Genomic DNA, 15021 nt, shown 5'->3' with positions numbered 1-15021 from the left:
GTTACAGTAAGGTTGCCTACATTGTAACTTAGTTTTATCTGATGAGTAATCAGTTACACAACTAGGTCGCTACATTGTAGGGCATCACCAACAGATTTCTTATTTTATCTTGTGTTTCTTAAGAGAAGATGAAAAGATGGTCTAATTTTTGTTTCTCTCTTTCATGGGGAAAGAGACAAACAAAAAAAAATTGGCTGCATGTTGCGATTTTGTAATGGATTCCTGGCCACATTTGGTTGGTGTGCAAAGTTAAATATTTTTATTTCTCTCCTGAATTGATTTACAAACAAATAATCAAAAGCAGTTGTTTCTGTGGCTAAGGGTGGGTTAAGCTCTTTGCATTTTTGATTAAGGATTGAATACTTGAATGGTTGGCTGTCTTTGGAAGGAAAATTGAAGTCTTGTTCCTAGACAGATTGGCTGTTGCTCTGAGCTGCTGTTGAAGCAAAGGCCTTTCTTTTTTGCCTAAATTCCTGTGGTTGAGATATGGATCTTCTTTGCCAACCTCATTTAACTGCTGTGACTGCCTAAGTCAAGTGGAGTTCATTAAGTGCCTTCTTTTCGAGAGCTGACATCATAGGAACATCAATTCCCCACTCGTTTGCAGTGCAATTTATTATACAAAGTCCATGTATAAAAGAAATTGAGGTAGCTGTAATGGGCTTTAAAATTAAGGAAAGAAAACAAATAGAGACAAAAAGATATGCCTCTGGACAAGAATTCAGATTTTTGCACCTTTGTAATCCTAGAAGTACAATATAAAAGCAAAAGTAAACAAGGAAATACTATATGTTGATTTCAGTTACAATTTTGATCCCGTAATTGCAGTTTTAAGCAGACAAACTCTTGGACGTGGATGAAGAAAACCATTTCCAGATAAACTTTATTCTAGCTAAATCCCAAATGTCAACATTAGTCTGCAACTTGAGCAAAGGCTAGCACTACTCTCTTGGTAGATCCTGGGAATTAAACAGGCATTGCCTCTCCTATTTTGCTGATGGATTTGAACAAGCCCTGAGTGATTTTTTTTTCAGCCTGATGGTTAGTTAGGAGAAGGGAGATGTGGAGGAATAGGAGTCTTTTTCTGTGGAAGTGCAGAATATTCCAGGTATCTTTCTGAGCTCCTTGGAGAAAAACAACACAGCAATGTTCTCGGGGCAAAATGGCGCAAGTCCACTGCTGGGCATAATCTGTTGCATTTCCCACTGGTGTTACTTTCTGGAGCAATCCCTGTCGGTAAATTCTAATGTTACTGAAAGGTTCCCACAGAATGTTCATTGCAGTGGAAGCCAAGGCAGGTCTGCAGTGTGAAAAGCAGACCATGGAAGGAGAAGGGCAGGGGGAAATTGAAGATTCAGGCTGTGGGTCTTTAGCATTCGTGATTCTTGCAAGTAGCTGGTTTAGAAAATCCGTTTGCTTGGCCAGCACAAAATGCTATTTATTTGCCTGCCTGCCTTCACTTGTTGCCTGCATCTGTTGAGTTACCGTAGGCCTTCTGCACACAGCTGTTGCTTCCTAACAAATGAAAATGTGTATTATTGGAGACTGATTAGCTTTTCCGAGAGTTCCTAAACTTTTCATAGCCGAGGCTCGCAGTTTAATCTGTGCAGAGTGAACTTTGAAAAAGCACCTTGTATTCCAAAGATCCTTGTTTTGCTAACCATTTCTTAAAATGCCCCCTCCTTCCCTCTTACTGAGGCTTGTCTCTTTTCTTTAGTAGCTGTAGATTGTATCCTGGATCCCTGCAAAACCTTGCTTACATTTCACATTTTGGGGTATGCTGGCTTTTGATGACAACCAACACATTTGTAAGATGGTGAATTAATTAAACAGCCTTAAAGAAGTCTGTTTTAACAGTACTACCCTCCGACATGTTCCATTTTCTTTACGTGTTTTAAATAAGCTCTCATATATTTAGCGCATTCTCTCGGTCTGCTTTTGTGAGTGAGAGAGCATCTGTCATCTATGTAGCGGAAAAGTAAATGTTAGCATATTTATCACAAGGATTAAATCATTTTATTGAGCAGAAAAGTCTTGGTAGCCTCCCAAATATCCACAGTGGGAGTTTTGGAAGAAAGAATGGGAGGGAATTATAGAAGAATTCTTAGTTGAATGAACTGGTTAGAGTTTTGTGTTTCTATACCACTGACAGCAGTAATTTACCATCTATTTGTATGTGTTTTAAAGTAAGATGCATTACTAAAATGGCAAAAGATTAAAAAAAAATGCTGGTTCCCTTTAACATTTCTTTTTACCAAGTTGTAATTCATTTATCCTGATGCATAAACGGACACAGCTAATCACACAGTAAAGCTTTTTAGTGTTGTTTAATTAAGATGAATGTAACGTGGAAAATTTTGCAAGGCTATATTTCCTTTTTTAAAAAAATTCCGTTTTAAGATGAGCAGGAAAGACTTAAAGATACAGGGATTTTCAGTGTGGGTTTTTCAACGTTATGTCCAAATGAGATGGGTCCTTTTTACCTTTTCCGGACACGCTACAACCCAAAACTAAAATCAAAGCGTAACTCAACCGTGGATGCCGTGACCCGGTTCGTTGAGCAGCTTTTTGGAGCGAGAGGCCTAAACCAGGAGGGACTGAAGAGATCAGAATGGCTGCACACATTGTAGTGCCCCCTCCCCCAAATTAGGTGGACGTCCCCCTCCCTCTGCTGAGTTCCCTCTCCTCCCTTGTCCAGAAGCTGACCACCTCTTTTTTCTTTCCCTCCCGCCCCCCAAGATGGCAGACACGGACCTGTTTATGGAATGTGAAGAGGAGGAACTGGAACCCTGGCAGAAGATCAGCGATGTGATTGAGGATTCCGTGGTGGAAGATTACAACTCGGTTGACAAAACGGCTACAGGTGATGCTCCTCCTCTTCCCAAGCCCCATCTCCGCGTTACGTTGCTGAACGCGTCTCGGCAGGTGATGCTAGTAGGGGCCAGCCCCCGAGGGGCGAGAGAGAGAGAGACTGCTGCGTGGTTTGGGTTTTTTTTTTCTTTTTCCCTGCCTTTCTTCCCTTGCTGCACCTTGGCCTTTTCAGAGGGCACAGACAGAGCCCCCAAAGAGACAGGAAGCAGACCTGTTAAGCGGTCAGTCTGTTCCTAGCCAGAGCTGCTCTGCTTTAAGACCCATCACGTTCGACGGGGCACAGACTCCGCTTCCTTTCTCAGACTCGGCCTTCTTCGGTCTTTCTTTCCTTTCTCCTGACGGGAGGCACCGCACCTGCCTCGGGCCCCAAGCGGCACCCACCTTAGGAGACCCCCGGGTCACGGAGGGCTGGTCTTCGCTGCTGTGAATCATCTCAGTAGTCTTCCGTCGCGTGCAAAGAAGGGGGAAAAAAAGTAAAACAATCTCCACATAATTCCTTCCCCAGCTATTCATATCCTTGTGGGTGTAACAGATTGACATATTTAATAATTTGCCTTCCTCTTCTTGGCGGGCTGTTCACATTTGCTCCTTCCCTGCCTTCTGGCAGAGATCAGGAACAGCCTCGGCTACTGTTTAACGCAGAAGAGTTCTTTCTAGAGCAGGGCTGCCGAAACCGGGCTAACCGGGAGAGCCAGCAGAGAGCCGGCCGTTGGGCTGGGGTCACCTGGGAGCCACTAGGTTTGAGATCTCACAGTCCGGGGCCAGCCTGACCAGCCCACGGCAGAAGACTTAAGGAAACCTTGCAAAATGAGTCAACAAGAGTTGCTAGTCCATAATGCCCCTCCTTGGTGGGCTCCAAAAGACGGCCCCCTTTTCATAAAGACATTCCCCCCCCCCCCCCGCCACCATATTTTAGACCTGGCAGTTTTCCAGAGGGGCCGCGAAAACCTGGTTGTGCTTGCAGGAGTCCCGCTAACCATTCTTGAGTTTCCTCCTCGACAGTGTCACTCAGCGTGCAGCCAGTGGCCAGCCCAGTGCCGATCGTTGCCCACGCGTCCCTCGGCAGTGGCCTGCCCGCCACGCCCGTTAGCAGCAGCGGCACCTCCAGCAGTGACAGCACGAAGAAGACGCTGGTGACTCTCTTTGCAAACAATAGCAGTAAGGATCCTGACGGGTCTTTGGGGGATGCCCAGGGCAGCCGAGAGAGGAGCTGGCAGGTTTCTGGGCCCCGACCTTAGAAGCGCCCCAACGATTTAAGGGGGGTGGTGGGAAATTTGCCTACTTTCACCTCTTTTTCCTGCTCTGTCTGTGCCCTGTCACTAACTTGGGATGGGCACCAGCCCAGAGGGCTTTGGTGCAGTTTCTTGAGAGAGGAGAAAGGTGGGCTCTCCTGCGCTTACTCACCCGGCATGTTTGAATCCGTGTGAACGCCAGGGCTTGGAATGCAGACGGTCCTCGACTTATGGCCACAACCAAGCCCAAAATTTCCGTTGTTAAGCGAGACATTTGTTAAGTGGGTTTTGCCCCACTTTCTTGCCTCGGTTCTTGAGTGAATCGTTGCAGTTGTTAAGTTAGTCACCCGGCCGTTAAGTGAATCCGGCTTCCCCCGTTGATTCTGCTTGTCAGAAGGTCGCAAAAGGGGATCGTGTGACCCCGGGACGTTGCAACCGTCATAAAATGAATCAGTTGCCAAGTTTCTGATTTTTGAGATGCTGGAAAGGCGGTAACTGGGGAAAACGGTCCTAAGTCCCTTTCTTGTAACTTTGAACTGTCGCTAGATGACCTGTTGTAAATTGAGGACTGCCTGCATTTAAATCAACCCCACGGTCCGCCCCTGCCTCTTACAAACGCAGTAAGCAGCCTAACGCCCCCTGCGTCGCCTCCTCCGTGTGTGGAAAGGACGGGACTGAGTGAAGTCGCGCTGCCCTTCTAGAGGGGCCTGGCAGAACTGGAGACCCCTTAGCGGTGGGAGGGCAGCCTCGTCATTGGCCCCCTGCCCGTAACAACCCTCTCTTCTCCTCCCAGCCGGCACGCCTCTGGTTCAGCAAGGGGGCCAGCCCCTCATCCTCGCTCAGAACCCCACCTCCGGGCTGAGCACGGTGGTGACCCAGCCCGTTCTCCGGCCTGTCCAGGTCATGCAGAATGCAAACCACGTGACCAACTCTCCAGTCACCAGCCAGCCCATCTTCATCACGACTCAGGTGAGGGGGGGGGTTGGTCCCAACCGGTGGGGTTTCCTGGTTCCCTTTGTAGTCTGCTGTTTCTCAGCAGAGACAGGTGGACTTCAGCTCCCAGAATTCCCCAGCTAGCCTGTCGTTCATTTAAAAGAGACTGAGCATGACGCTGCCAGCTAACGCTGCACAGACCAGCCATCGATTGGAGGCAGCGGGGGGTGGGTGGGTTTGGTTTTCCAGTAGTCGCCCACCCACCCAAACGCCTCTCAAGGCGTCGATGCTGGGACTAAACCGATTCTGCCTCTTGGGCAAGTTTGGCTGCCCGATGCAGTTTCCTGCTGCAAAAGCTTAAGTCACTTGGATAACCTTCGACTGATAGACGGTTATGAATGTTTATTATTTTTTGTTTTTTAAGAAATCTGAAACCCCAGCCTGATACTTTTTATTTATATTTAACTTTGAAAGGGGTACAATGTAGATAGTACAGAGCGAGTAGGATGACTTTTCTGGAGCTTAACTTGGCCCCAGGCAGCGAGCGGTCTTAAAGCACGCAGCCTGTCCCATGTCATTCAGGTGCCTCTCTGCGCCCAGAAGGTGGGCTGCGGTTAAATGCTACCCTGATCCCTTTCGTGGCGCTGAGTGGTTGCCTCTGGCGAGACCGGAGCGTGCCAGCCAGCCGGGCCGGCCTTGTTCTCGGCCGGGCTCAGCAAAGGCCCCTAAAGCTGCTCCTTTTGCTTGTCCGAGAAAGGGTTTCCCAGTGCGGAACGTCCGCCCTGTGCAGAACACGATGAACCAAGTTGGGATCGTCCTGAACGTGCAGCAGGGCCAGACCGTCCGGCCAATCACGCTCGTCCCAGGTAAGGCGGCGGAGGAGCAAAGGTGGCCAGAGTTGGGGGGGGATGAGCCAGGAGGGCAGGGTGATGTGCAAAAAACGATCCCCTCTTGGGGCACAGAGCCTAGGTCCTGGGGGTGTGGCTATGCAAATGAACAGGATATGCAAATGGCCCACCTGCTTTGGCTGGCGAGAGAGGCAACGTATGCATTTTTTTAAAAAAATAAAAACAGCCTCACCTGCATTCCAGCTTTGCTGGGTTTGAAACACGGCTGGGGTCTGCCTTTTGCAAAGGGTGTCAGCCCCCACCCATGCCTCTTCTCCCCTCCCTTCCCTCCTTCCAGCCCCAGGCACCCAGTTTGTGAAGCCCACCGTCGGCGTCCCTCAGGTTTTCTCCCAAATGGCCCAGGTGAGACCCGCTCCAACCATGCCAGTCCGACCGGCCTCCAACACCTTCACGACGGTCATTCCAGCCACCCTGACTATCCGGAACACGGTCCCACAGTCCCAGGCGCAACCGCAAAGTAAGTCCTCCTTCCTTCAGCGCCTCCTCCTCCTCCTCCCCCCCTTCCTCCACCACCATCCCTCCCACTGGGACAGTTCATCCATAATCCACTTCCATCCTTTGACTCCTCCTTCTCCTCCTCCTCTTCTGCTTTCGAACGAAAATGACCGGCTTCTCTCCTCGTCTTGCTGGCAGTGAGCATTGCGAGTTTTGTCACGGTGAAGAAACCCGGCATGGCGGGAGGGGAGAACAGCAACGAGGTGGCCAAGTTGGTGAATACCCTGAACACCGTCCCTTCGCTCGCTCAGAGCTCGGGACCCCTCATGGTACCCAACAACAGCCAGGCCCACGGTTCCCACCGGACGGGGATCTCTGAGCCCTCCTCACAGAAAGGTGCGTCTCCTAACCGCCTCGCTAATTAAGGAACTTGGAGAGGGTCTTCGTGCGGAAAGGGGTGTGCTGGCCTCCCCTTACCCTCCCCAGGGGGATCTCAGGAAAAGGAGGAGGACGAGCCTTGTTTGGCAAGCCATGAGAGCCCTGGAGAGTTTCTCCCTTCCAGCTGGGCCTCTGTTTCTCTCCCCTGATTCTCTTTCCCGTTGCCGTTAGCAGTCAGCTCCTCACCGATCCCAGCGTTTGACCTGCAGGACGGTGGGCGGAAATCCTGTCCTCGCTGCAATGCCCAGTTTAGAGTCACTGAAGCTTTAAGAGGCCACATGTGTGTAAGTAGCCACTCCTGCCCCAGGGGAGGACCAGGAAGAGCTCTGGTGGGAGGGGGGAGGAGGGGCGACAGAGAGAAACCTCACTAGAGCACAGCGGCTTCGTGGGTTTTGCTTGCCCCGGCGCTGGAAAAAAGAGAGTCCCCAATTCATGGCTAAGCGAAACCTGTGACGCTGACCCGGCCTATATCTTACATCAGGGGTGGGTAGCTGTGGCCCCTTTACGGCCCGTGGACTTCAACTCCCAGAATTCCTGTCTTAGAAAGCCCATCATTTCCTCCGGTCTCTTTGATCGTGCGCCACAGGGTCAACAGGCACGCCAACATTTCTCAGAGGGAGGTTGGCAAGCGAGATGCAGAGATGAATACCTACTGAATTTGGAGATTTTTATCCCTGCGCCCAGAGACCGCAGTCCTTTTCACCTGAAGACGTCTTTGCACAGCAGCCTGGCGCTCCGGCCCTCCAGGATGAGGCCAGGCTGCCGTGGGGTGGGGGAATCAGAAGACCAGACCCAGAGAAGGGAAGGGAAGCCCCCATTCAGACAGCTTGTCTTTCCAGAGTGCTAAAGCTCACGCAAGACTCTCTCTCTCTCTCTTGTTTTCCCCTCCCGGCAGTACTGCTGCCCTGAAATGGTGGAATTCCTAAAGAAAGGGAAGCCCCTGGAGCCCGAACCAAATATCCAAGCCCCCAAGCCCCCTTCCCCGGATAAAACGGCCGCCATGGCTTCGCCCCCCTCCTCCACCCCCATCCCTGCCCTGTCGCCGCCAGCCAAACTCTCCGAGCCAAGTGACGGTGCCAGCGAGGTGGTGCAGAGCAAGCTGATCATGCTGGTCGACGACTTCTACTACGGCAGGGATGGCGGCAAAGTGAGCCAGCTGCTGAACTTCCCCAAGGTGCCAACCTCCTTCCGGTGCCCGCACTGTACAAAGAGGCTCAAGAATAACATACGGTAAGAATAACGGGGGTAGGGGTGAGAAAGATGCCCCCCCCTCTCCTGACCCCTCCTCTGGAATTAAGACTGAACCTGTTCTCAAAAGGTGGCGAGTTAATTCGGATCAGGGGCGCTCTACGCCCTCGTTTGGGGCTAGTGGAAAAGAAACCGCTCCAGTTTACTGCTTAAAAGCTTCCTTATATTTAACATTTTCAGCGTTTTTAATGCCTGGCGCTTTTGCTTTCGCGAGGTAAGCCGCCCACAGCCTCTTCACAGTTTAATAAATTTAATAAATCAATAAGGAAGCCACTTCTGCAGAGGACGGGATGGAAATTCAAGGGTCTGGACCGTTAAAGCGAGGAAAGACCCTGTCTTATCTCTCTAAAAACATCCAAATGCGATGGCGCCCAGCTTTTCCTTTGGGGGGGCATGCTTCCACGGCCTAGGCAAAGACTCAGAACAGGGGCCTGTCTTTTGGGGGGAGGCTCTTGAAACCCCCTCTGGCCGGTGGGATCCAGGAGGCCGCTTCCCAGCCACACGGGCACGACCGTCTCCTGGTCTGCAGGTTCATGAATCACATGAAGCACCACGTCGAGCTGGACCAGCAGAACGGAGAGGTGGACGTCCACACCATCTGCCAGCACTGCTACCGACAGTTCACCACGCCGTTCCAGCTCCAGTGTCACTTGGAAAACGTCCACAGTCCGTACGAATCCACCAGTAAGTGGGCCCTGGAAAAGCAGGATTCCCGGTGCGGCCTTAGCGGAAGGAAAGGCGGGGGGGGGGGGCTTTAAAAAAACCAGAGAGAGAGAGAGAGATTTTGCCCCTTGCCGCTTTTCCTGTATTATCTGAAAGGGCTGCCTCTAACTTTGCACGCTTTAGAGAGGAAAGGTAAGTGGGAGAGATTAAAATGTCGGGCTCCGCTGAGGCAGGTGGCCTGCGACGGCTCGCAAGGCTTTTCATCCGCCATGCCTGAACGGGTGGATTTTGACCGGCTTCCTCCGTTGCAGCCAAGTGCAAGATCTGCGAATGGGCTTTTGAGAGCGAGCCCATGTTCTTGCAGCACATGAAGGACACCCATAAGCCCGGGGAGATGCCTTACGTCTGCCAGGTACTTGCAAACGCTTCGGGAGGGCTGGCGGTTCTGGCACTTCTACGTTTCTGGAGGAAGTTATCCCCCCCCCCCAAAAAAAAAGAGGCTAAAGGAAAATAATATTCAAAAGCCCGAGAGTGTCAAAAAACCTCCTTGCCTGACCACCCCCAGAAGGACAGGTGGCTCCCTTCTCGGAAACGCAGCCTCTGACCCACACTGGACCCTTTTAACAAGAATGATTCTTCCCCCCCCTCGCCCCTCCCCAGGTTTGCCAGTACCGTTCGTCGCTCTACTCCGAAGTGGACACCCATTTCCGGATGGTGCACGAGGACACCCGCCACCTCCTCTGTCCATATTGCCTCAAGGTCTTCAAAAACGGCACGGCGTTCCAGCAGCATTTCATGAGGCACCAGGTGGGCCTTCTCCGCCAGGATCTTTCTTTCTTTCTTTCTTTCTTTCTTTCTTTCTTTCTTTCTTTCTTTCTTTCTTTCTTTCTTTCTTTCTTTCTTTCTTTCTTTCTTTCTTTCTTTTTTTCCTATTTATATCCCGCCCTTCTCCGAAGACTCAGGGCGGCTTACAATCTAAGAAGCACAAATCAATGTGCTTAGCAATAGCCTTCATTCTATGTATATGCCTGCTTATTGGGGCTTTCACACACACCCCAAGCAGCATTATTGCAAAGTCAGCTTAATTGCCCCCAACAATCTGGGTCCTCATCTTACCTACCTGGGAAGGATGGAAGGCTGAGTCAACCTTGAGCCTGGTGGGATGCTAACCTGCACTAATTGCAGGTTGTGGGTGGGGGGGGGGAAGAGAAGGGCCCGTCTTCCGGAAAGATCACCGCTGGGTCTCCCCTCCTCTCCGTGCAGAAAAAGAGCGTCTACCACTGCAACAAGTGCCGCCTGCAGTTCCTCTTTGCCAAGGACAAGATCGAGCATAAGCTACAGCACCACAAAACCTTCCGCAAACCCAAGCAGCTGGAAGGGCTGAAGCCGGGCACCAAGGTACACAGCCGCCACCGTGGGGGGGGGGTGGTCTGGTGGAGAAGCCTGCAGCTGGGCTGGTTTGCGTGGGGCCAGGAGGCTTTCTGCCCTCCGAGGGAGAGCCCCTCCCCCCCGCCTGGGGTTCTGCCCTTCCAGGCTGGGGAGTGGATCACGTGGGGAAAACCAGCGAGGTGGGGCAAACGCCGGGCTGCCATCGCCCCCACTTTTTCCTCCCTGGGAGCAAGAGCAGAGTTCTGGTCTGGGGTAAGCGGGGGGATTATTTTTACTCGGCAATGAAGGCGAACCTGCGTGTCTCAGGACAACGTCGCAGGATCCAATCCGGGTCGTGGGTCACCAGGACTAGAGGCTTAGTTTTCCGAGCTTTCGGAGTGGTGCAGGAGCCCATCTTCTTCCGGGACTGTCTCCCTCTCCCCCCTGCCTCCCCCCCCCCAGAATGTGAACGGTTTTCCCTCTCTTCCCGTGGGCCACAGGTGACCATCAGGGCCTCCCGAGGTCAGCCGCGGACGTTGCCCCTCTGCGTGAACGACATGCCCCCGGGCCTCCTCCAGGATGCGGCCTTGCTCTCCGCCTCTTCGGATCCCCAGCCGAACTTCCCGTACCCGCCCTTCCAGAGGAGCATCCAGAAGAAGGCGGTCCGGAAAATGTCAGATCTTCTTACTCCGAGTCTCCAAGTCATCTTAAGACCCTTTAGAAAGTTGCTGGCCATTGGCTGCTGCTCCCTCCGGGCTGGGGGTCGGGATCAGAGTGTGTCCGCAGCGGGCGGGGGGTGAACATTCAGCCAGAGGATGGGGCGGGGGGAGCACAGCTAGTCCTCGGCTTAACAGCAATTCATTTAGCGACCGTTCAAAGTTACAACGGCACCAAAGGAAGGGACTCCTGACCCTTTTTCACACGACCCTTGCAGCATCCCCAGGGCCAGGTGATCGATACCCGGATGCTTGACAACTGACTGAACATTTGTGATGGTGGCAGCGTCCTGGAGTCACGCGATCCCCCTTTTCTTGTGACCAGCAAAGTCAGTGGGGACACCTGACTCGCGTCACCAGGCGACCAACTTCACAACTGCAGGGACTCAGTTAACTAACGTGGCCAGGGAAGTTGTGAAACGGGGCAAAACTCACTTGTAACAAATGTCTCGTGTAAGTTTTACGGCTCCGTTGTGGCCGTAAGCCGAGGACTAATTGTACACGCCCTGCACCTTTGGGCGGGGCCGAGAGGAAGCTCCCGAATACCGGCTGCCGTGCCACTTCCTTCTTGGGGGTCCCCAGTGACTCTTCCCCGTCTCTTCAGTTTAACGTTTTGCTCTGGAAACATAACGGAAGATTTTTTTTCCCCTCTCTGCGTTGGATAATATTTCATTTCCCCCCCCCCCACACTTGACTGCCTCTTCCCCCCCCCTCCCAACTCTGGCCCTCATTTGTCTCTCCCTCCCTTCCTCTCGGCAGGAGCGTCCTTGGCAGGCAGACCTGCCTAGAATGCAGCTTCGAAATCCCGGACTTCCCCAACCACTTCCCCACCTACGTCCACTGCTCGCTCTGCCGTTACAGTACCTGCTGCTCTCGCGCGTACGCCAACCACATGATCAAGTGAGTAGCAGCGGGCGAGGCCCTGGGTTTGGGTCTTCTCTCCAGGTAACTCATTGCGGTGGAAGCGTCGTCCGTTGTGTAACAACTGCTGTCTTTGCTTGCTCTCTTTTCCAGCAACCACGTCCCTCGCAAAAGTCCGAAATACTTGGCCTTGTTCAAAAACTACACAGCTTGGTAAGGCTGCATCCCTCCAGACCTGGGGGTGGGTGTGTGTCTCCAGTCCTTTCGCTAGCCTGGTCTTCTCCACTGGATCCCACTAGCCCTGAGCAGGGAGGGGGGCCGGGCAGCCGTGGGGGGGCCAGCTGCCTTCCCCAGGGTGGCAACCCCATCCCGGTGTTTGGGGGGAAGGTGAGGCCTCCGAGGCAGCAAACCCGACGCCAGCGCGATGCTTCTTTTCACTCCTCTTGCCAGTGGGGTTCAGTTGGCCTGCTCCGCCTGCCTCTTCGCCACGTCAGAAGGCGACGCCATGGCCAAGCACCTGGTCTTCAACCCCTCTCACGAATTCAGCAACGTCATTCTGCGAGGCAAGAAATGGCCTGGCCGTCTTTCTTCTGCCCGGGGAGGGGGGGTGGGATGGGGTGGGCCTTTTCCGGCTTCAGTCAGTCACCGGCAGGGAGGGAGCCCAGTGGCACAGGCAGTCCTTACCTTACGGGCATTCCTTTAATGACCGTTCAAAGTTACAGTGGTGCTGAAAACCAACAGCGACTTTTCAGGAAGCAAAATCAGTCTGCAAGCCAGCTTTGCTTAACGACTGTGTGATTCGTTTAAGAACTAAGGCCAAAAAAAAAAAGTGGTAAAATTGGGCCTGGTCAGACAGCGCTTTGCTTAATCACATCACTTAGTGACGATTGCGGTTGTAAGTTGAGGACTACCTATAATGAGACTTGGGAGGTCAAGCCGCAAGGGGAAGCTGCCCGCCTTGGTGCCCCCCTAACTGAAGAGAGGGGCAGACGGGGTGGGGGGGGAAAACTTTGGGTCGATCCATCCGGCCAGTTTAGGAGGGTGAACACGATTCTTGTCGTAAGCTGAAGCTCTCCTTTCTGCTTCCGACAGGCCCTGCTTGGACTTCCCATTCAAGGTAAGCCGTCACCTGTCCAGGTAGGTTTTGTCCTCCTCCCCTCCTCCCTCTGGGCGATGCCTCACCTCCCCCTCTCTCTTCAGGCCTGCCCAACCTTTCGAACGGGGCGCCAAACCTGCCGCCTCCCCGCCCAGCAAGGCCGTCACTGTGAACACGCCGTCTCCTCTGCCCGAGGAGAAGCCCCAGGAAGCGCCGGGCGCGGGGGCCGAGCCGATGCTCGAGGCCAGTCAGTCTCCCGCGCCGGTGGCGGCGGCCCAGGAGAACGAGGGCTCGGCGGTCTTGAACGTGGAGAGCCGCGAAGAGGGAGCCGAGCCCAAGGAGACACCTGAGCTCGTGACCAGGAAGGAGCAGCTCTCCGTGAAGAAGCTCCGGGTGGTTCTCTTCGCTCTGTGCTGCAACACCGAGCAGGCGGCGGTACACTTCAAGAACCCGCCCCGGCGGATCCGTCGTTGGCTGAGGCGCTTCCAGGCTTTCCAGGAGGAGAACGTGGCTTCTCTGTCGGAGGGCAAGTACCTGAGCTTGGAGGCGGAGGAGAAGCTGGCGGAGTGGGTCCTGGCGCAGCGTGAGCAGCAGTTGCCGGTCAACGAGGAGACCCTCTTCCAGAAGGCCACCAAGATCGGCCGGTCTCTGGAGGGCGGCTTCAAGATCTCCTACGAGTGGGCCGTCCGGTTCATGCTGCGGCACAACCTCAGCACGCACAACCGCCGGGCGGTGGCTCACCCGCTGCCCAAAGACGTGGAGGGGAACGCCGGCTGCTTCATCGAGTTCGTGCAGGGCCAGATCCACACCCAGGACCTGCCCCTCTCCATGATCGCGGCCATCGACGAGCTCTCGCTCTTCCTGGACGCGGAGGTCCTCTGCAGCGACGACCAGAAGGAGAACGCCTTGCAGATGGTGGGCACCGGGGAGCCCTGGTGCGACGTGGTCCTGGCCATTTTGGCCGACGGGAGCGTCCTGCCCACCGTGGTCTTCTACCGAGGCCGCCTGGAGCAGGCCGCCAACGTGCCGGAGATGATCCTGCTGGAGGCCAAGGAGAACGGCTACAGCGACGACGAGGTCATGGAGGTCTGGGCCTCCAAAGTGTGGCAGAAGCACATCGAGCGCCAAAGCAGCAAAGGCATGCTGGTTCTGGACTGCCACCGGACGCACCTTTCCGAAGAGGTCCTGGCCATGCTGAGCTCGTCCAGCACCTTGCCGGCGGTGGTGCCGGCCGCCTGCAGCTCCAAAATCCAGCCTTTGGACGTTTGCATCAAAAGAACGGTGAGGAACTTTGTGCACAAAAAGTGGAAAGAGCAGGCCAAGGAGATGGCGGACTCCTCCTGCGACTCGGACATTCTCCTGCAGCTCGTCCTGTGTTGGCTGGCCGAGGCCCTGGAGGTCATCAGCGACTGCCCCGAACTGGTGCAGCAGTCGTTCCTGGTGGCCAGCGTCCTGCCCGGCCCGGACGGCACGGCCAACACGCCCACCCGCAACGCCGACATGCAGGAGGAGCTGATCGCTTCGCTGGAGGAGCAGCTGAAACTCAAGGGCGAGCTGCAGGAGGAGGAGGAGGGCGAGCTGAACGAGGGGGGGCCGGCGGAGGAGGGCACCAGCCCCGACACCCTGCACCAGCTCTTCGAGGGCGAAAGCGAGACAGAGTCGTTCTACGGCTTCGAGGACGCCGATCTGGAGCTGACGGAAGTCTGAAGGCCGGCGGAGGGGGAGGGAAGCGGCCGGGGTGGGGTGGGGGGGTGGGAAGCGAGATGAATTCCACTCTCTTTTTAAAAACTCACTCTTGGACGAGGCCATTTCTTTCTGCTTCCCTGTGGATTTGTGGCTATAGGAGACGCCTAGGGGAACACACAAACTTAACAAACGGCCGTTCGAGTCCTTTTTTTTAAAAAAAAGTGTGTTTTTTTTCTCTTCCTCCTCCCCCCCCCTTTAAATCACTGTTGTGGCATTTCCTGAAGATATATTGTGGGTGGACTTATTATTATTTGGTTTTTGTTTTGCATTTTCTTTACCTCGCTGTATTATAGTTTCTGGGTTTTTTTTGTTTTTATACTGTGCAAAACAAGTTTTTGATTCTACCACATGGTCAATGTGACTTTTTTTTTTTTGGAAGACAAGGAAGAGATGTATGTAGCCGATGGACGTTTTCTCAATCTCGCCGCGCAGCCGCGCTCTTTTTTTTTTATCCCCTGTAACCTTTGGACCCAGAAACGTAGATTTCTGGGTGTTGTTTTTTTTTA

General features: G+C 53.6%; 1 protein-coding gene across 1 annotated transcript; it reads left to right on the top strand.

Annotated features, from left to right (window-relative positions):
• Positions 1–1774: 1774 nt before the first annotated feature.
• On the top strand, positions 1775–14514 carry POGZ (pogo transposable element derived with ZNF domain). Its single transcript, XM_081340579.1, is given in 19 exon segments — positions 1775–1816; positions 2740–2863; positions 3874–4029; positions 4897–5072; positions 5794–5902; positions 6222–6551; positions 6554–6775; positions 6992–7101; positions 7713–8047; positions 8595–8749; positions 9040–9140; positions 9389–9535; positions 9992–10126; positions 10597–10769; positions 11572–11712; positions 11827–11886; positions 12124–12236; positions 12766–12790; positions 12874–14514. Coding segments are annotated over 19 exon segments (4254 nt in total). The 5' UTR covers positions 1775–1777; the 3' UTR covers positions 14477–14514.
• Positions 14515–15021: the final 507 nt, after the last annotated feature.

The sequence above is a fragment of the Vipera berus genome (assembly GCF_964194415.1).
Source record: "Vipera berus genome assembly, chromosome: 16".
Classification (NCBI taxonomy): domain Eukaryota; kingdom Metazoa; phylum Chordata; class Lepidosauria; order Squamata; family Viperidae; genus Vipera; species Vipera berus.
This window is presented reverse-complemented; position numbering and strand designations above follow the sequence as displayed.